We start from the raw sequence: 20128 nt of genomic DNA, 5'->3' as shown, positions 1-20128 counted from the left end.
CAAAACATCTAACAAATTATACACATATTTCCTGCAGGCATAGCTAAATATAAAATATCGCTCAATTTATGCAACACCCTTTTCCTGCTTCTAGCTGGAAAAAAATCTATTCTGTCTTCTACTAGGGAAATATTTTTTTGAATTGTGAAGTGAAGACAAGCTTTAGGCCAGAGGTCAAGTAAAATTTTATACTTAAGCATTAATTTGCCTCCAGCCGCAAAACCCTCAAAGCTATAGCTGACCATATCACTCTGGTTAATTAAACCTTACAGGACTCTCAAATTCCAGAAAGTTTTAGTTCTGACAATTTCTAAGGACTCTGATAGACAGCTCTCTTGGTTCTAGCAGTAACTTAAAGATACTACTACTTCAGCACCTTTAGAACAGGCCTGGCAGAAGTCAACTTGGGCTTCTGGCTCATCTGTTTTGAGTCCAGTTCTACACACCAAGCTTCAAACTGCACAAGCAGAAAAGGGAATGCACACACTCACTTCTGCCAGTTGTGAAGAGGCAAATAACTTCTTCATCCACACTAACGAAAACCTGTCAATCACATGCCATAAGCTTTAAAAAAAGAACTGCACCAAAAGATGAACTCTACCAATAACCCTATTCACAGGATGGTCTTTTTATCCAAGCAAAACAGCAGAACAAGGACAATGCAAGCTTATATCACGAACATTTCTGTCAGCTTCTGATTCAGGCTGGAAACCCAATCCTAGAATAAGAAAAGCAGCACATTCCTCCTGTCAAATGAGTTTTGAGGTTTTCTAGAGTCTGACTAGGGGACCTATTAAAGCAGTGTTTGAAAATATTCCTATGCACCAGTCAGAATTACAAAACACACCATTAAAAGCCCTCCTCTCCCAGAACAGCCTGCCTCTGGAGAACTTTTCTTGGTTGCTCCAGTTCTGAACAACACCAAGAGATAGAAGGACATGTTCCCAATTATGTAATATCAAACTTTCAATGGGAACAGTTACAAGGAAGTTGAGCACTTCTTGTACCCTTAGCAGCAAAAAAAAAAAAAAAAAAAAAAAAAAAAAAAAAAAAAAAAAAAAAAAAAAAAAAAAAAAAAAGCCTTCAGAAAACCCAGTCAATCTTCACCCTACAATAACAGTTTGCATAACTAAGTTTATGTGAACTGTTCATTTTAAACTGATTCATTGCTAAAATAACAGCAAATTCTGAAATCCAGAACTCCATTTAAAGCCACAGCATTACCTGCCAACTAGTTACTACCTGCTTGGAAAGAGTAAATGAAACGAATTCTGTAGAAAAGCAGTAGAAGATGTAAGTTCCTTGGTCAATCTTTACTTTAAGAAGGTAGTTTTCTCTGTTGCATTAACTAGTAACACATCGTCATAGCTCTTCTACTCCACAAGTAGGATCAGTATTCCTTTCACCACTTTTCCTTATATCTTTAGGACTTTGTACAGGCTACATATTCTGTTGATCTGAAAGTGACCTACATCATGCAAGGCAGATTCTTTCCTCTCTTTTCACACAGACTTATACAAAACTAAGTTTCAGCTACCACATCAGAGTAGCATTTTCAGCTTCTACTGTACACCAAAGAAGAAGGCTAAATAGACTAGTTTTGAAAGAGGAATAAAAATTCAAAATCACTTTAAAATGATGGCAATTTATGAAACTTTTATGTAATCAGCTGATTGTTTCACACAGTTCAGCAAGACACAGGACATTATGATCCGTTCAAGTTGGACTCTACAGAGAACTGGAAGACAGAAGGGTATTCTTGTAAATCTTGTCCAGTTGTTTTAGCTTCACTACTTCCATCTTAAAAGCACATTCTCTGATCCCAGTTGTACCAAAATCCACTAAATTGATGTCTCCTGCACCACCACCCCCGAGATGTGAAAGTCATCTCAGAACTTCATCAAAAATACAATTTTTCCAGATATATTCTGATTATGTGGTTAATTAACATGTTACCAACCTACAGAAAAGCTAGTTATGGAATTGGGAAAAGGCAAGGGAAAAGTCAACCTCCACACACTGAGCTACACTAACGCAATTGCCATCCTCCCACAAGAACTGCTCAGAAAGATGGTACTTTAGACTGGCAGACCAGTGCTACAATAATTCAGAGCAGTCAGAACTGGAATTGTTTGCCTACAACAGCTGTAGGATGGGACAAACAAAAGGAACCCGTTAACTTGCATGGGAGGATCTCAGAGGGATTATTAACGTCAGTCGATTTTTCTTTCACATTTGAAGGCAATCCAGTTTTACAGCCCACCCACTAAAGAGCAAAAAGTAAACAGGGCAGTAAATATAGGTATGGCATCATCACCATCTAGAAACACTTTGGATCACACAGGTTTTCACCATTTTTCAGTTTGTGCTGGATTTACAGATTCAGTGGTGATATCAATACTGGTACTTGAGGCTTGCTTTTAGTTTTCACCAGAACTATCATCACCTTCTCAGTTGCACTTATTTCCTTACCCCTGCCCTTTCCAAGAAGGGGTCCCTAAAGTTTTCTGTGCACCAAAATTAAGAGGAGCCGCAACTACTGAAGTCAACTGCAAACTTCACCAGTATCCTCAACTCACTATGGTGACAGGCTTAAGGACATGCATCTCTCCTTTCTACTTTTATTCCCTGTTGACTGGCTAAGGATGCTCGCTTCCTCATAACATTGTCTGTACAAGCTTTTCTTCCCCTTAAAAAACAAAGCAGTTCTGAGAGCCAAATATTTTGTTTGGAGAAACAGGAAAAGTGAAGGTACTTTTTTTTTCTTGAATGAAGTTTTTAACAGTTACAGCAGCGATCACGGTTTGAACAACATGAACTCTCATCCTCTCCCACACCCCCAAAGACTTTAGAAATTCACCTCCAGCACTAGTACCACTCACTGCACTGCTCCACAGGCTCGTAGCAGAGCGAGGCTAATAGCTCTTCATTTACCTATAGAGAATTTGGGAAAAAAGAGACCGGCACAGTAACGCTCCCATTCGGCTGCCAGAAAAAGCTCCCAGGAAGAAGCAGCAACACTGCTGCTGCCCAGGCCGGCAAGGTGAGGGGAGAAGAGGTGGGTTAAGACGAGGGGCACAAAACGCGGGCACTCCCCTCCACACATACTCGCCGCAGCGGCCGGGGGCTCCCGCGAAAGCCGCGCCAGAGCCCGCGGGCGACAAGCGCGGAGCCTCCGCTCCCGCCGCGGGCCCAGGATCCGCGCCAGCGGGTGCCGGAGCGGCGTCGCGGCCGTCGGACCTCCCTCCCCGGCGCTGCCCCGCCCCGACGGGGCCCGGCCTACCGACGAGCCGGACGGGGCGAGCGATAACGTTATCCGCAGGGCCGGGGCGGCGGGCAGCTCCGCCACCGCGCGGGGGGGAAGGGAAAGGGGAGGCGTCGTACCCGCGAGTCCCGGCACAGCAGCAGCTCCGGGTAGCTGAACTCCACGCAGCCCTCCTCCGTGGGGTCCTTCAGCACCACCTCCAGGCGCACCGTCTGGCGCAGCGGGAGCGCCTCCTGCGGCGGCGGCGGCTCCTGCCGGCTGCTCTGGCGCGGCGGTGGCGGCGGCGGCAGCAGCTGCGGCGGCGGCGGCAGCGGCGGCGGCTCCGGCCGGGGGGGTTCGCGCTGCGGCGGCGGCTGCTGCTCGGGACGGCCGGTGTCGCGGGGCGGCTCCAGGCGGGCAGCGGCGCTCTCGCGGGGCGGCGGCGGCGGCTCCGGCCGGGAAGGCTCGTGCGGCGGCTCCGGCGGCGCCAGCAACGGCGCCTCGCGCCCCGCCAGCGGCGGCTCCGGCTCCCGCTCCAGCGCCGGGCTCTCGCCCTCACGGCGCCTCACGGGTGACAGGCTAATGAACGGCACCCGGCGCGGCTCCGCCATCCTCGGCCACCCCCCTCCCCCCGCCCGCGCGCCGCTCGCCGGCGCCCGCCTCGCTCGTACGGTGGCACCGCTCCCCCCCCCGCCTTCCCTCCCGCCGGCTGCTCCGCCGGCTGCGGCTGCTCCGCCGCCTCCCGCTCCCCTCCCCCCGCCGCCGCCGCCGCCGCCGCCGCCGCCGCCGCCCGGTCGGAGCGGGCCCCCTACGTTCTCCTCGCCGCCGCCGCCCCCGCCATCTTGGAGCCCCCCCACATAAATAGAAGCAGGCCACTGGGCCGCGCAGGCGCACCGCGGCACCCGACGCCGACGCGCCGCCCCGCGTCGCTGTTGTTATTGCTCAGCTTCCCCCCGACGTCACCGCGGCCGCCGGCGCCCACACGCCGCGGCCGCCGGCGCCCGCCCCCAGTTGCCTTGGAAATATGCACGCTGCCTGCGGTCGCCGCCTTAAAGGGCCAGCGGCCGCACGGCCCCCCGCGGCGCCCCGCCGCCTGCCTGCCTGCGCCGCGCAGGGTGCCCCCGCCCGCCGCTGGCCGCGGCCACCTTGGCGGCCTAGTGGCGCGGTGTGGCCTGGTGGCGGGCGCCGGCTGCCCCCTCCCCCCGCTCGAGCCCCGGGGCGGCCGTTGGCGCCAGGGGAGCGCGCGGCGCGGAGGGGAGCGGCCTCCGCAGGGAACCCGCTCCCGCGAGGCGAGGCCTCGCCGAGGCGGGAGGAAGGGAAGGGGGCAGCTCATGGCGGCGCCGGGCCGGCTGTTCGAGGCGGGAGCCGCTGGTACCGGGCGCCCGCACCGGGTCCCTCCGGCCACCTCTAGGGACGAGCGGCCGGGGAGCGACTCGCTTGTGCGAAGGGGGCGGCAGGGAGCCCACCCTGGGCTGCGGGGCTGTGCGACGCTCGTCCTTTCGGGGCAACGTGGGATACCTGCTGGGATATGGGGGGTCGTGCTGGGAGCGGTACGCGCCGAGTTCACTTGAATTCAACAGCTGTAGGTCAGTCACAAAAAAAAAAGTCCTAGAAATGATCGAGAGGGGAGACCTACTGTTTCCAGGCTGTGAGGGCCATGGTATGAATGCGTCTTGTCTTAAGTCCATTAACATGCCCAGTTTAAAGCGCTGCTGAATCAGCTGACAAGACCAGTTTGGTGGATATTGTTTCTTGAAGGCTTCTGCCCAGCCTTCACTGCAGAGCAGTAGTTAACCGCTCTGACAGTGAGGTTATCCTCTGGACAAAGGTGGCTTGTTCTGAGGCCACATCTGGTTTGTAGAGTACCGATTCTGGATGCAGGAAGCAATTGTGGATTGGTGGGAAAGAGTTGTCCTCTAGAGGTGGGACAACATAAGGAAGGTCCAGAGGAAGAGTGATAGTGAGGCTTGCTTCTCCATGAGCAAGAATTTCCTGCAAGCTCGTAACTACTGCAGGCATTTTGGTCTGTCACCTCCTAGCTTGGCAGACTGATTGCTAGTATTTCCAGATGGAGGTGTGCTACCAAAACACTGCTAAGCTTCAAGAAGCTATGAACATCTTCACATGTGTTGCATTCTCCAGCTGTGTTGGAGCAGACAGAAAGACATTGCCATTCTTTGCTCTTTTTTAGCCTCAGAAATGATAGCTAAGAGGAGTTTCGTTCTCATGTTGAAAATATACTAATGCAAGGCAAGAATAATTTACATATGCATATTATTTTGAATAATTATAGTAGACTTTTCTGTCCAGCACATTACTTTCTAAACTGCATTCATCACAGTGCTTGATGTTTTCCTCTCATCATCTAAGAAGTCTTTTGACTTGACTTACTACTTCCATCTAGACTCCAGAGAACATTCATGACACTAGAACAGTGTTATTGAAAATTATGATTTTACTAAGAGGGAATGGAGAATGTTCCAGGATACTGCTTATAGCAGGAAGTCACTGGAGTGACTGACCTCATCTAAGAAGCGTAGGCTGTCCTTTTGAAGCTTGAAAGGCCTTGTTGAGCATTGTAGTCAAAGGATTTGCTTTATCTTAAAAATATGCAGGTTCTAGCATAACTAGCAAGCTTGGTAAAAGGATTCTTCACACACGTTTTGACTTTCAGTGTCATAATGAAATTATTTGAAAATCTCTCCTGTTCTCCTGTTGAGAATTTTATACAGTTATCAGATGGGGCACATAATAGGCGATGTCTTTCCTTTTGGATTCAAACTGAGGATCACTAAGCTCCAAATCTGCAAGTCCTGCCAGACAGATTCTAGTCCTCATCAAAGTTTCTACGTAGTCTATGTCATTGAGCTGTGTGATGGTGGAAGGGGAGCTTTCCTCAGCAAAAGAGTAAGGTAGTGCTCAGCAAACAGAAGTCTTATGTGGAATTTATGGAACTTTTCGGCAGTTTTGCTGAATGCTTGTTTTCTGTTACCAGTTGGGAGACTAGAGATCGAAATAAGAACAACATAATAACAGGAATACAACAATTCATGTCTCCAGTTAATACTTGGAGACATCTTTGGAAAGGAGTGCAGACAAGCTTTGTGTTGTAAGTATCCAACCTAAAATTCAGTTACATCTTTCAAGCTGCTAAGATACGTATTCAGAAGTAATGAATGTAGGTCAGGTACTCCACAAGAAAATGAGTTTCACAAGTATCTGGAATCCATACCTTCAATTATCTTGATCATTGTATAGATAGATTTACTTGCAATCACATCCTGGTCAGATTTTTAACACACTTTTTAAATAGGAGAAAAATAAAATAATTAGATAGGAATAACTGATTTGACCCTTGGTAGGATTACAGAGAAAAAAGGGAAGATGTTCTTGGAAATACTTTCAGGCAGCCATTTGTTCTAAGTTATGCCATTGCAGACTTTGATAGAAGTAGCAATCTTCTACGTGTAAAGTTTTGGTAGATCTTTCCTGTTTTGTTTATATCCCCTCTCTTCCTCCTCTCTTCTGAGAGTTTAATTAAATAATGCCTCATAGATATCTATATGTAAACTCTGAGCATCGTAGCATCTGTCTTTATGAGGCTCAACATATGTTAATGCCTCTAGAGAAACAGTAGTTGTGGATCTTTGAATTTAAAGTGAAGTTACAAAAGACAGTGTGCTCTGCATCTTAGTGTTAGAACTAAATCAGAAAGAAACTTAGCAGCAGAGTCAAGCATAACAGTCACTGGAATATGTTATCATTACATTTTGTCTAAGATACTGGAAACAATGAGGAAAGACTGTGAAGAAACAAACCCAATCCCACTAGATCATAAGTTCTTTAGGAATTTAGTGTTGCACAGACCAGCAGAGTTCCCAGCTTGTGCCATACCACAAAGTTTGAAGAGGAGTTAGGGTTTCTTTTTTCATCATTATTTCTCAGTTGTGCTACCTGTTTTGTTCTTTGTAGTTAAGCACTGTCTCAGACTAAGTATTGTTTGTACATTGTATAATATGCATTCATCAGCGGAGCACAAAATGCTAAAAAACTGTAGTAAGTACATGTGTTTTACAGTTTATTTTGCTCTCCCTCAGGATATACCCATACGGAAATATGCCATCATAGAATACAGATTCCTTCATTTTGTATGTTATCTGAAGGACACTTAATGAAAATTTCTCTTGAGAGGCATATTAAGTATTTAAAGAAGAATTTAATAACTACAAAAAGAGAATAGTTTTGAGGCGAATATGAAGCTGCCTTTTGTTTCTTTGGCGAAAGCCAATATAAACTGATCACACGCCCTGGAAGCGCAGAACTACGGGTGCCACAGCCACATGAATGGAAGTTCCTTGACCTGACTTTATTTCAAATACAGAAAAGGGTGGCGATAGCCCAATAAACCACCAGAGACCTCTACCCTGGTGCAGGCTGGCCAGAAGTTTCTATTAGTGTTCTCAGAGATCCTCCTCCTCTGCCTTGGGTTGGCTCCTGTCTGGGAAACAAACCGCGAGCACTCTCTCTTCTTTTGGGGCCATTTGTGTTTGTTGGGTTGGAATCGGACATAGTACACAGTGTTAACACAAACCAAGGCTGTTCTACTGGACCTTAATGGAATTAGCCACTACTGTTTAGTCTGTATGGCTTCCTTTAGCCTGGATACTCCACAGCAGCAGACCCAGGTCCCACCAGTAGGCAGAACTGTCCCCATGACCAGTTGTGTCCCTGTATCTCAGTAGAGCTTGCTTTCAGTTTCAAAGGCTTTTTTTACTTTAATCTCTGAGCTGTTGCCCTAGCATGGGAACATGGGGGAAAACGTGTCATGCATAAATCAGTAGAAAGTTTCCCCACTCAAGCTTAAGTGGCACAGGATATCAGCTTTAAGAGTTTGTCTTCCGCTTTGCTTAACAAAAACTAGTCTACTTGGGATTCTCCAGTGAAGGAGGAGCTACACTGGTAGCCAATTCAGGCCCGTGCCCATCAGATCTCAGCCACTCAAAAGTCTTCAGGAGATACTCTTACCACTTTTTGGCCATTGTTTTTGTGAGAATTTTTTCATTTTCCATGGGCTGCTTCATCACTATGCCCTCCTTGTATCTTGGTTCTAATGGTCTTACCAGGCATCTTGCTGATCCTCATGGTCCTTTCACTGAAGCTGCTGCTATAGTAGCTGCAACTGTCATTGCTGTGTCAGGAGCTGCTGCAGCTGCAGATAAGAATGGGATTTGTATAGCTTTTACCAGAACTGCTGCTGTATCACCAGAATCCACTGCACCAACAATGTGTCTGGCATTGCTGTTTTTCCATTTGATGAGGTTCTCTGAATTCAAGCATCCTTTTTTTGAACACAGCCTCCATTCCTGCATTTTTACTAAGTTGCCTCCTGCCAGACCTGGAAAACACAACCACTCTGAAATAAAGTCTGGTCAAGAGATTTTCATTAAACCCAAAGAAACAGACACAATGCTGCTCAAGGAACAACAAAACCCCTCTCTTTCTTTTTCCAAACCCGGCATCAATGACCTGCAAACCATCTGGAAAAAATGATCTCTTTTATCTAGAGGATTCTTCCCCTAGTCTTTTTTTTTTTTTTTTTTTTTTTAATTAAAAATACTGTTTCCTGAAGATCATTCCCCTAGCTTTCTCTCCTTCAGGAGGGAAATTTTATTTAATCCTGCTATGCAGGAATCAGGCATGTGTGCTTGGAGTTATTACTAGCTTATCTGCCACATCTTTGGAAAGCTTGAAGTACTCTAGTCAGTGAAGTAAAAGCAAGTGGCTTAGAAGGACTGAAGGTAGATAAAGAAATACCAGTTATTGAGGAGGACTAGAAAGAGTGCATTAGCTTCAGGTTATTAGGATATACTTTACAAGAGCAGAAATAATTCTAATTTATCACCATTTTAAGGAAGAAGAACAGTGACTGTGAACTTTATCCCATTTGATATATTGCACACCATGGACTTGTCAAACCCTTCTTCTTAGAGAAGGAAATTTGAACCTGTGAGCCATTGGACTCATTTCAAGGACTTTAAGAGAAGCTTTGAACCCACCCATTCAAAAGATCAATTTTTCAATGACCACAAGAAGTTTTTAAAGTAATAACAATTTTAATGCAAAAGCTAGTTACCACTACTGTAGTAAGAGGCCACACTGAAAATGCATTTTAGCTTGGAAGTGGATATGGCCACATCTTTTGTTCTCTTCTTGAAATCAGGAATGGTGTTGCAATATCATGTTGCGTGCCAGGCTACACCCACTAGTAGGTAGTAGACAAAAATAGAACATGGCTTTTATCTCCCATGTAAGATAAGCTAGAAACCAGGACAAGTCTTCAACTTAGAAAAGGAATTTACAGAAGCATGTGTCACGATAATGTGAGTTCTACAACCAGTCAAAGGTATGGGGATGGACTTGGATAAAACATTTGAAATCCCAAATCTGTCATCTGTACTGTTAACACAAAGTTTTTCAGTGAGGACTCAGAAACTAAAACTGACACAAATTTGTAGAATTAGTGTTTTTTATGATCCACAGAATGCTGTAACATTCTTTAAACTCATTTAAATTCTTTAAAATTAAACTAAGCTAATCAAAAAGCCAGAGTAAGATCGTAAAATTAGAGGAACTGCAGAGAAAAGGTATAGCTTCAAATACCGCATTTACATGGAATAGTACATGAGCCAGATTAGGAGAAAAAATGGGTAAGAGAGAATGGAAAGAAAAACTGCACCTTGGACAAGGAAGAGCAAGATGCTGAAAGAAGCTGCTGCTGGGAACAGTCTTTGGTCCTGGAGAGGAGGTGAGGTTTTAAGTCTTCAAGCTCACATTAAACATCAGCTCTAAGAGGGTGCATTTAGGAAGGAAAATGCTGGTAATTGGTTCTCTCAGATAATAGTAGCCAAGTCTAAATATCAAGATAAGAGCACTATTCTGGTTACCTTTTTTTACTTAATTGTTAGTAACTGTTTTTGCTTCTGCTGTCAAGATTTCTTGCTAGAACAAGTATGGGACTTCTGTCTTCAAGCTTTGCTAATGTTAAGAGTGAACTCAGTTGAGGCTGAAAAACAAGTTATTTTAACTTCTCCAATAGCTACAATTCTAGCTGAGGTAGTGTGCGGGCTCCCTGACTTAACTGGAATTAATTTGGGAATCTCAGCAACTGAAATGTTTTTTCAGCTAAGCAGTGAGGATTAGTTTGAGACCTAAAAACACCAGAAAATTCTCTCTTACAGGTGTACCCTTTATTTTCTAAGCAGAAGGAAGGAACAGAGGTAAAAAAAGGTACCGTCTAAGTGCTCACAAGATGATTAAAAAGACAAGTAGATTACTAGAGAAAATAACCTTTTAGTTAAGATCCTAGGATTTTTGTGTAGTTATAATGAATAGCAAGAAGAAATACATTAGAAAAGATTTTGTAGAGGAGTTCCCAGTAACATTAAAAAAAAAGCTCTTTCAGTGAACTGACTGGCGAAGAAACTTAAAGTGAGGAGCACCTGCCTGTAACATGTTTATTGCGATTAACAATGATGTTAAAAACTTAAGCTGAGCTGCCTACAGAAAGAATAAATTTCCATAAAGCTAACTGTTTTTGAACTCGTATGTGCTCATTTCACAGTGTAAAAACACATAGTTATTTATAGAGACTGAGAGGGACTATGTGCTCTGGGTACTTGTCTGATACTTTTTTCTTATTTGCAGTGTTTCTTTTAAGATACTTGCCCGAATGGGAAATTTATCTCCAATGAAAAGCCTGTTCCATCAGGCCAGCACCCCTGGAGGCAGCCTAAGATTACCAGTCTGTCTGAAAGTTTGGAGTCAGGTTGTTGTCTTATCTCTGTATTCTTGTCTGCTGTTTTTTTCTTCCAATAGTATTTTTAAAAAAATCACAAATGTGTGAGAGTCTCAAGGAGCTGCCCCACCCATCGGTAACATGAATAAGAAAGATTGGCTTTGTATGGAATTCTCAACTTGAATGGCAAACTAAAAGCAGCAGTAATGCTATTTAATGAACTAAAAGGGTCTGGAAGTAATTCTGACCTATACAAAAGCTAATGTGCCATAGATGTTCTCTTACTGAGGATTTCTCTTGTAAGTGCTGACCTAGGACAAGACATATACTATCTCAGAGCTCATGAAAATGGAATCGGTTAGACCGTAGGCCAGAATAGCTTGGTGACACACCAGTGTGCTGTTCTCTGTTGTTAGTGAAATATTTTTAATAATTATTAAAAAATTACTTCACTTATAAAATATTCTAATAGAGAGAAAGCCAAGTAGAGTTACTGTTCAGGAAACAACTGTCAAGTAATGCTCACCCTCCCAAAAAGGAGAATTTCATTTAATATACAAAGATTGCAAACCAACAGTCTAGGAAGTGGAAAGACATACAGACTATTATTTGACTGTGACTTTGGAATAATTTATTTATTTATTTATCCTCCTTGGCTTCCAGACTGATTTCACAAAAACTGGAATGCTCCAATTTCCTAACCATTTCTTTCAACGCCTATCTCTCAGCACTTTGGAAACAGCATTGACTTGTACAATGTTCTGCATCTAAATGAGTATGCATTATTGCAGACAGCTGAGGATGACTGCATAAACAAGTTACCACATTTTTAGCATTCATACAAGCTTACGATCAGAATAGTCAGAAGTGTACTTTGCATGTGCAGTTCAGCATTTTCATACTTCCATGATTTTATTTCCAAACCAAATTGCCTTCGAAAAGCAAAGCACATATTCATCACTGAGAATTAACTACATACCGAGCTTGCAGATCCAACACAAAGCTGCTTTTGAGCTACACGGCATTAAAAATAGCATCTGAAAAATTACTTGAGAAAAATGATTTTCCATACATAATTTAAATATACAAATGGAATTTTATTAAACTGTTTTCCTATCCCCCCCATTACCAAGTTGTATTTTGAGAAGACATACAAAGTTTAAAGATTTTTGAGAATATTAAGTGTAGAACAGCAGCAATAATAGTGACAATTTTAAGGGCAGAGTGGCTGCTACGTGCCAGCAATGCTTGTGAAAACAAACTACATTTTATGTATGACAGTTGTGTTTCAAATGTTATTTTTCTGGCCTTAAAAGAATTCCCCCTTACATTGATAAGTGATTACAGAGTCATAGTTAGCTTATTTTGAGCACTCATCTGAATCCTTCCTCACAGTTTTAAGAGATTTAAGTTATTTATTTCTTAATGTCATGTCATATTGATCTGTAATCTTCCATAGGCAAATCTCAGCATACTTTACAAATCTGAACAAACTTTCACTTCTGTGAAGTAGGGCAAGCCAAGTAATGCTCCAGAGAGGGGGCAAAGGGAAGAAGAAGTAAGTGGAAAACAGTGACACTTTCGCAGTACTTTGTGATAGTCCTGTAAGGACCATGATATGTTAATGGATAGATGAGAAAGGAAAACACTTGCTATAGAAGGAGAATATGCAGAAATGAAAAGCTGACACTCCAATAGGACCTGTTTTAGAGTAACTAGCTAAATTGAGTGGAAAGCCTTGTATATCTTGCCATTGAAATTATTTTGCTGACCTGAAAAGAGCTCTTCTGCCTTTAAATGGTGGGGGAAAAACAGCCCGTTTCTTCTCAGTTTGTACTAAATGGCTAAATTCAGCACTTGTGATACCAAGAACAAGTCAGACAAAAGTAAGATTGAACTTTTACAATACAAATATTATGACAACCAGCAGTGACAGGAATGTTAACAGGTAGCTTAAGGTCTCGTTTGCCAGTTTTTGTAATGTAATTTTTCTCATGTTTTCTCAGACATAGCAATCACGGGTGGATTAACTTTTAAAGATACATGTACTTCATAGAACATGAATTAATTCACCACCTCTGCAAGGTAAGACATTGTGTTTCATCACATATACTGGCCTCACCCTGTAAGCACACCCACTGATGACAGGCAAGAAAATGCTTACCAGTAGCTTTAGAGTAGACATGCATAATGATCTCATCATCTTTAGGAGGACAATCAGTGAGGAAAATTATAGCCATTGTATTATGAAGGGCAGTATAACGTTTAGAATTGAAGCATGGTTATTTTCTGCATGACATAAAACATCTACATACTATTATATGTATTATTAAAATACATTATTGCATATTATATAACATAATACTTTGCATTATTGTGCATGGCTTTTCACAGAGCTGACCACTTGAAAGCTGCTTACGGTAATCAAGGAACAGATGGCAGAGTCTGAGGCTCATCATTCTTCCCTAGTTAAAGGCCAGCTTTAAGTGTGGTTTGAGGACTCCAGCTAAAGAATATCATCCCTAGATTCATGAAAGTGCAGTTCAGAGAAAATATCATGGGTACTATCCCATTTTTCATTTAGATTTAGCTGTATCTGAGAACTGTTACAAACTATCCCATAGTGTATTTCCTTATCAAAATAACTTAAGTCCCAGGTTCTTACAAGTCTACCTGAAAAAATATTTTAAAGGGCATTACTTATTTTACAGATTATTTCAAATAACCTGTCATAGAGAATTACAAAAATAATATAACATGGAACAATTAAGCACAATACAATATGTAAGTATGTATTAAAGCTAAAGTTCTCTTTATTTAAAGAATACACTGGATCTTCTCAAAAGTCACATCTCTTACTAACTCTAATTTTTTCTAAAAACATGTATAAATAGATGCTAGTATAATTCATCATTTAAGTAAGTCCTGTAAGGAATTTAGGGAGAGTCCCATGGCTAGAGATGTCAAATACCTGCTTTATTTGATGTGTTTGAATGTTTTGTTCCAACTGAAAATGAAAGTTGAGAACCTACAAAACCAAAAATAAGCTTTTGGTTCATGGCTTCAAAATGTGATCAAAATACAAAGAAGAGCAGTATTATCTTTCAAATTCTGCAAGCAGTCTTAAACAGCTGGATTCCACCTCTATCAATATTTCTGGGATGCTATAGGGTTCATCTAATAAGGAATGAATGGGAATACAAAGGAATATATATATATATAACTCCAGTCAATGACACAGAGCTTTAATTGATTACAACTTTAGCTACGGAGCAGTTATAGAAATGCATTTTTATTATCATATAACTCATTTTAAAAAGTAGCATAATACAGTATCTCATGCTATATACACATTAAATGAGTTCAGAATGACAAATTGTGAAAAGTAGCCATAAGTCATCATTAGTAGAACATTTTGGGTGTTTTCTTAAGTAGGGTCCTGGAAGGACCGATGATCCAACATATTCATTGATGATGCAGATGTAAAATGGGTGCTAATAAAAGTTTGCAAAAAAACAGACTAGTGATTAATGCAGGTAAGACTGGTCACACAGAGTGATTGATCTGTGTAAGCTGGAAAAGTGAGCTCATTCAAACAAGAAACATTTTTCATAGAGCTACAGGTAGGCTGTCTCTTTGGAAGAGTAAGGCTGCATCCTGGAAAATACCATTTCTGGAAAAACTCTAGATGTCACGTCATAGTGGAGAAGCAATTTAATGTGAGCTCCCCCTGTGATAATATGGCAAGAAGTGTGAATGCAGTCTTTGAATACAGACATAGGAGAATAGTGAGTAGAGTATGGAGGAGCATATTCCAATGTCACATACAGTGATAAATTATGCCCAGTGCTACAGGGGCATGTTTAAAAAAAAATTGTTGACAAACTGGGGGAAGTGCCAGTTTTCCAGTCTGGAAAAGTCCTTATAACAGAGACGGTCTCTTTAATATATCCAAAAAGAGACAGAGATTACATGCTCGCAGTTTATATATCCCTAAAGAGGAAAATAACTCCAAACAAACCAAAACAAAGAATACCAGGCTTTAATGGCTATTTAGCATAGCAGAGGTGGACACTGGAAGAATCAATTATTAGGAAATGAGGCCCAGCAAACTGAATTTAGAATTAAAATATATTTTTTAAAAGAGCAAAGATGATTTAGCTATTTGAACAAATTACAAAGGAAAATGATGGATTTTTTCGTCATCCGTCTTCAAATCAAGACTTAAGTCTTTCTGGCAAATATTCTACTGTCTTGCAATATGTAGGGTCAGACCAGATTATCTAGTCGTCCTTAAAGACTTGTACTTTAATGGTTCCTCGTGCCACTTTTGTGCAATTATCTACTTCACTGATGAGCATTTGAATACATCAAATAGGGGGAGGGAAGCCTGGAAATTAAACTCAGAAAGGAGGGTATGGAAATTGCTGATGGAGATAATACAGGGAAAATTTGGTTAATGAGTAAAACAAGGGGCAAAAAACAGATGTGTTCCTCAAAGTATGTACATCTCACATATAGTGAAGCTACATGTAATAACTACACATGTAATTGCTTATTTTGTGTCTTACTACCTAATGGCCAAGTTCTATAATCAACTTCAGACAACTTTCTTATGAAGATCAATCAGAGATCTTCAAGTTGAGAGCACCATATACTCCTAAATGACTTCTACAGTCCAAAGTCAAAGGTGGCATGACTTTTTCTTTACGATGTACTTGCCATCTCCAGTTTAGTACATTACTTAGCTCCAACTGTTACTGTTCTTAGGATTTTATGCTAGATTCCAGAATTAATCCAAGAGGACTGCTGCTGCTATATTGGATCACTTCAGATGCTGGCCAAAGTGAATGTTATCCTGGAGCTCATTTGCAGCAATTGGAAGGATAAATGTCCTCCCCAGTAGTATAATTCAGGTCAATGTTATTGGAGTATGTGTTGTTCAGGTATTACTGAGCTTAATTAAAGGTCATCTTCCCTATCAGGAATGGGTGACAGCCCAGCTAAAAGAAGTTACACAGTGCTTGGGGTTTTCACTTTCTCTGCCTATCACTATTAATGATATGATTGCTAACATAGTACCTTCTGTGCTCTCTCTATATTCTATTTTCCAGAATCAGATAAATACTCAGATAAAAAAAGTTCTCCTTCAGTCATTCTTCACTGCCTGTTTGTTCTCTATGGGTCACTTCTGTTTCTCTCCGTATCTCCCTTCACTCCCACCTTTCCTATTTAAAGTAACGTAACTCCTTACATTCCCACATTTCAGGAAGATATGGAACTGCACAGAGATAAGATTTGTTAACTCTACTTGAGAAAAGTTGTAGAAATTCTCTATTAACTTCTCTTTCCATATCAGCTAAGGGAGCTTCTGTTCACATCTGTTTCTTGAATATGATTTCAGATTAAACAATGGAAGACATTCTTAAAATATATTTTCAAGGTAAAATAAAAGCCAATATTTCAGCACTTTTCTTGTTCTGTATTTTAGCAGGACCTACATATCTGTTCCATTATCAAGACTCTAAATGCCAGGATGATATGTAATATATCTTTTATTTCATCACTGTACAAAGAAAATCCTTGTAGTCCCCACTTCTTTATACCTTAAATGCCCAAAGCTTTATTATCAGGAAAAAAAAAGTGCTGTGCTAAAACCCACGTTATTTAACATATTAAATACGACTTTGTGACTAATCTGAGTAATTGTGACATTTTCAAAAACTTCTTCCCTGGTCTTGGACAAAGAGTTTGAAAGTAGTTCCCAAACCCATATGCTGCAATGCTACTACACTTAATACGGAAGATTCACCCAACACATAAAATGGTCTGCAATGAATTTGGATGCTCTTCAGCTCTCCTGCAGGTTAAGTTTCGATAAAGGGAGTAATTAGATGCATTTAACATCTGCTACAAAGCCACGAACATGATTATTTTTTAAGCTTTGTACAAAGACTCATAGTAGCATTCCCAATCTGTTTCCAAGTTAATTAAACTGGGAGAGAAAACAAAAATGCTTTTTACAAGTGAAGTATGTTTTATAACTGCTTTCAGTGAAAATACTTACTGCTTCTTTCACACTTTCTCTTTTGAGTCTCTGTAAGGTTGGCCCTGCCTCTGCTGAAAGGCTCTATTATTGTTGCTCCATGATGAATCACTTTTCTAAATTTCATGTAAATGCAAATAGCCACAAACTACCAGTGCACTTCCAGATATTTGAATAATAATACCCACAGTTTTTGCTTAAAGACACTGCCATGCTTTTTGGCAGAAAGATGTATATATTTTGTATACCTCCTTATTTTCAGCATCAAACAGTAAAAAAACATCATAAAGATCAGGACCAAGGCCATTGGCTTGTCTTGAATGACTACTGAACAAGCATTTAATGACTGGTCGCAAATCTGTCTTCTTCCACAGCAAAGTGAACATACCATTTCAATTCCTTCAACATGGGACAACACAGACCAAGACGTTCTATTGTACATCCACATAAGAGCTTTAATCAAAGCACAGCCAGAATACAGTATTCTGAAAAGTTCCCTCCCTCAAAGATATAAAAATACTTCATAAGAAAGGCAAATTTTCATCTTACAAATAATATACAAATATTGCTCATTGCAAACCATATAATACATTTCTATGTTACAACTCTTGCCTTCTTTTAGGATTGTGTGTTCCCTAAACTGTTCTCCTTAGGAAACAGGAGAGTACTTGTCACCAACAATATAATGAATGTATTGCTAACTACGGTGGAAACTGTTGAAGAAAATGATTCTAAACATACAATTCTTTTATCCATCAGATTGGTACACTAAAGGGATTATTCACATGAATTATATTAACATGGATAAATGCTTTAGGGTCAAACTTCAAGCAAGACTGAACAATCCAGACAGTCCTCCATGCTCTGAAAGAAAAGGTACCATCATGTTTTGTTACCAACCTAGAAAGCAAATAAGCCACTTTGGAGCTTGACATTTGGGGCTGATTAACTCTCACCTTCAGAATTAATTGTAAGAGAGAACAGATGCTTCTAGACAAAATTGAGAGAGAGATGAAGTTACTAGTTATTGAGATTTCTCCAGAAAAGGATGGTGTGCAGACTAAGATTTCCACTTTACCTCAGGCAGGGAATATATAAAAACCTACTTGTATTATTTGATATCCTAGTACTGGCCTTCCATTGTCACAATTCTCCTCCTCTCTACTTGCCACACTCCATCACCGGCTGAAGTAGATTTGTCTCAGTCTTTTAACAAATGATCCTTTTCTGGAGGCCAGAAGATTTACTGAAAAACACAACAGAATCCAGTAACTGGTGCAGAAAGTCTGGGGAACATCTGAGGAACGCTTTGATTTGTGGATGACTGGAATTATGAAAAAATTGAGAAACCTTGAATGAGGAATAGAGATTGGTGAAACAGTAGGATTCTGCTGAAGGGAGAAAGGAATTCAATACCTTTCCTTCTAAAATAAAGCTTTAATGAAAAAGATTACTTGCTGAATGTTATGCAATCTCACTGCAGTATGCTCTTTGCTCAGCTGTAGACTGGGTCAACATGCCTGATGTCCTAAAGATGTACCTCCAAAGAAGGAAATACCCAGAATGCACAGGAGGAACCATGATCCACATCATAACAGCCACACACAAAATAGTAACTGACCCAGTTCTTTTGATGACACTGACTTAGACAGGGACTCTGTTCTCCTTGGCCCACTTTTTCATTATGCGGATAATGTATTCTACTTGAGGATTACCAGTGCTCCTCAGAAGATGCAGCACTTCTCGTAAAGTCTCTCTACAAAGGTGAAAGGCAAAAATGTAAAGAAGGGTGAGAATCAACTGATACCATTTGAAGTTTCTCTAAACAACCCCCTTACCCCCAAATACTTTGCAAAATGTTGTTCCTGGATAGAGAGATACTTCCATCTGCAGAGCAGAAATAGGTAAAAATGCACAACAGTTTAGATCCGAGGACAATATAAATACATCAAAAAAAGTCTTGTATGCAAAATCAGCAAAGTATAATTAATTGGTTTGGAATTTAGCCCATATACATATGTATACACACACACACACACGAAGTATATAATTTATATAATATTATATATAAAACTGTGTATATATATACATATATGTGTATATATGTATATATTTAAATGTGTATAATTTATCATATTTAATCATGTATATAAATATGTAACAGTGTGTGTATATATACATATATATGTGCATATATGTATACATTTACACACACACAGACAAATATATATATTTATAAAAATCCTTATTCTCACAAAATAGCTCCCCAGAACAAAGCAAATTATTAGGGGTTTTTCTGTTTGTTTTTATGCTATTTGCTAGTCTTCAGTATAGCAACATCCAACTTAATGCTGCCAAAGCACCATATGCCTTACAAATAAATACAAATAGCATGGAAATGAGTATTACCAACAGGATAAGCCAGTATAAACCTGCAGTGTGCCAGCTACTTTACAGCAAGAACTTGCATGCATAATGAAGAACAGGTAAGCTATACATATTTTATTGCATCTAGTGCACTACTTGCCAAAAGGACTCCTGAAGGATGCAGCAGTTAAAGACATTATGCCAGCAGAGAAGGGGATACAAGAAACATGTAGAAGCTAAGGTACACACCTTCCAGTCATGTACAAACAGCAACTTTGGCCAGGGCAGAATGGCCATCTGGCATCACAGCTGAATATCTGTGAGGGAACAGTTCTTAAATACAGCCTCACTACTCTCTTTCGTTCTTCCATTAGGTGAAATGGGCCAAAAGTAAAACAATCAGCAACACTTACAGATAACTTCCTTTGAGCTTTAATCAAACAAGTATCTTTGTCTGACAGGGACAGAATCTTCAGAAAGTGAATTTTAGTGAAAGCCCAGTCTCATCTATTCATTGTTTAGAGAAACAGTGTCCTTCCTGGATTGTTGAGTAAATGTTTCCCTGTTTTTGTTCTATGAACTTTAAAATGCCATAGGATAGTTCCTCCATTCTCAGGCCATCGACATGAAATGAGTTCCTTTCTCTTAGGATATGAACATACTATATTTATAACTT

General features: G+C 41.0%; 2 protein-coding genes across 8 annotated transcripts in view; both read right to left on the bottom strand.

Annotated features, from left to right (window-relative positions):
• UBN2 (ubinuclein 2) overlaps nt 1-3873 on the bottom strand; it is a 53491-nt gene extending 49618 nt beyond the window's left edge. For 3 of the 4 annotated variants that reach the window (XM_026102539.2, XM_064511489.1, XM_064511497.1), the window contains exon 1: nt 3385-3873. In XM_026102539.2, the coding sequence (XP_025958324.2) occupies nt 3385-3855 (471 nt within the window). In that variant the 5' untranslated portion in view covers nt 3856-3873. Of the gene's footprint in view, nt 1-2860; nt 2935-3384 lie in introns of all 4 variants that reach the window. The other variant, XM_064511499.1, reaches the window with a different exon arrangement.
• A 13637-nt stretch (nt 3874-17510) lies between these two features.
• The window catches only part of IFT56 (intraflagellar transport 56), a 50676-nt gene continuing 48058 nt past the window's right edge, over nt 17511-20128 (bottom strand). For 2 of the 4 annotated variants that reach the window (XM_026101085.2, XM_064511479.1), the window contains one exon: nt 17511-18841. In XM_026101085.2, coding sequence (XP_025956870.1) covers nt 18730-18841 — 112 coding nt within the window. In that variant the 3' untranslated portion in view covers nt 17511-18729. Of the gene's footprint in view, nt 18842-19701; nt 19770-20128 lie in introns of all 4 variants that reach the window. The other 2 variants (XM_026101101.2, XM_026101092.2) reach the window with 2 other exon arrangements.

Source organism: Dromaius novaehollandiae, chromosome 1, assembly GCF_036370855.1.
Source record: "Dromaius novaehollandiae isolate bDroNov1 chromosome 1, bDroNov1.hap1, whole genome shotgun sequence".
Classification (NCBI taxonomy): Eukaryota; Metazoa; Chordata; class Aves; order Casuariiformes; family Dromaiidae; genus Dromaius; species Dromaius novaehollandiae.
This window is presented reverse-complemented; position numbering and strand designations above follow the sequence as displayed.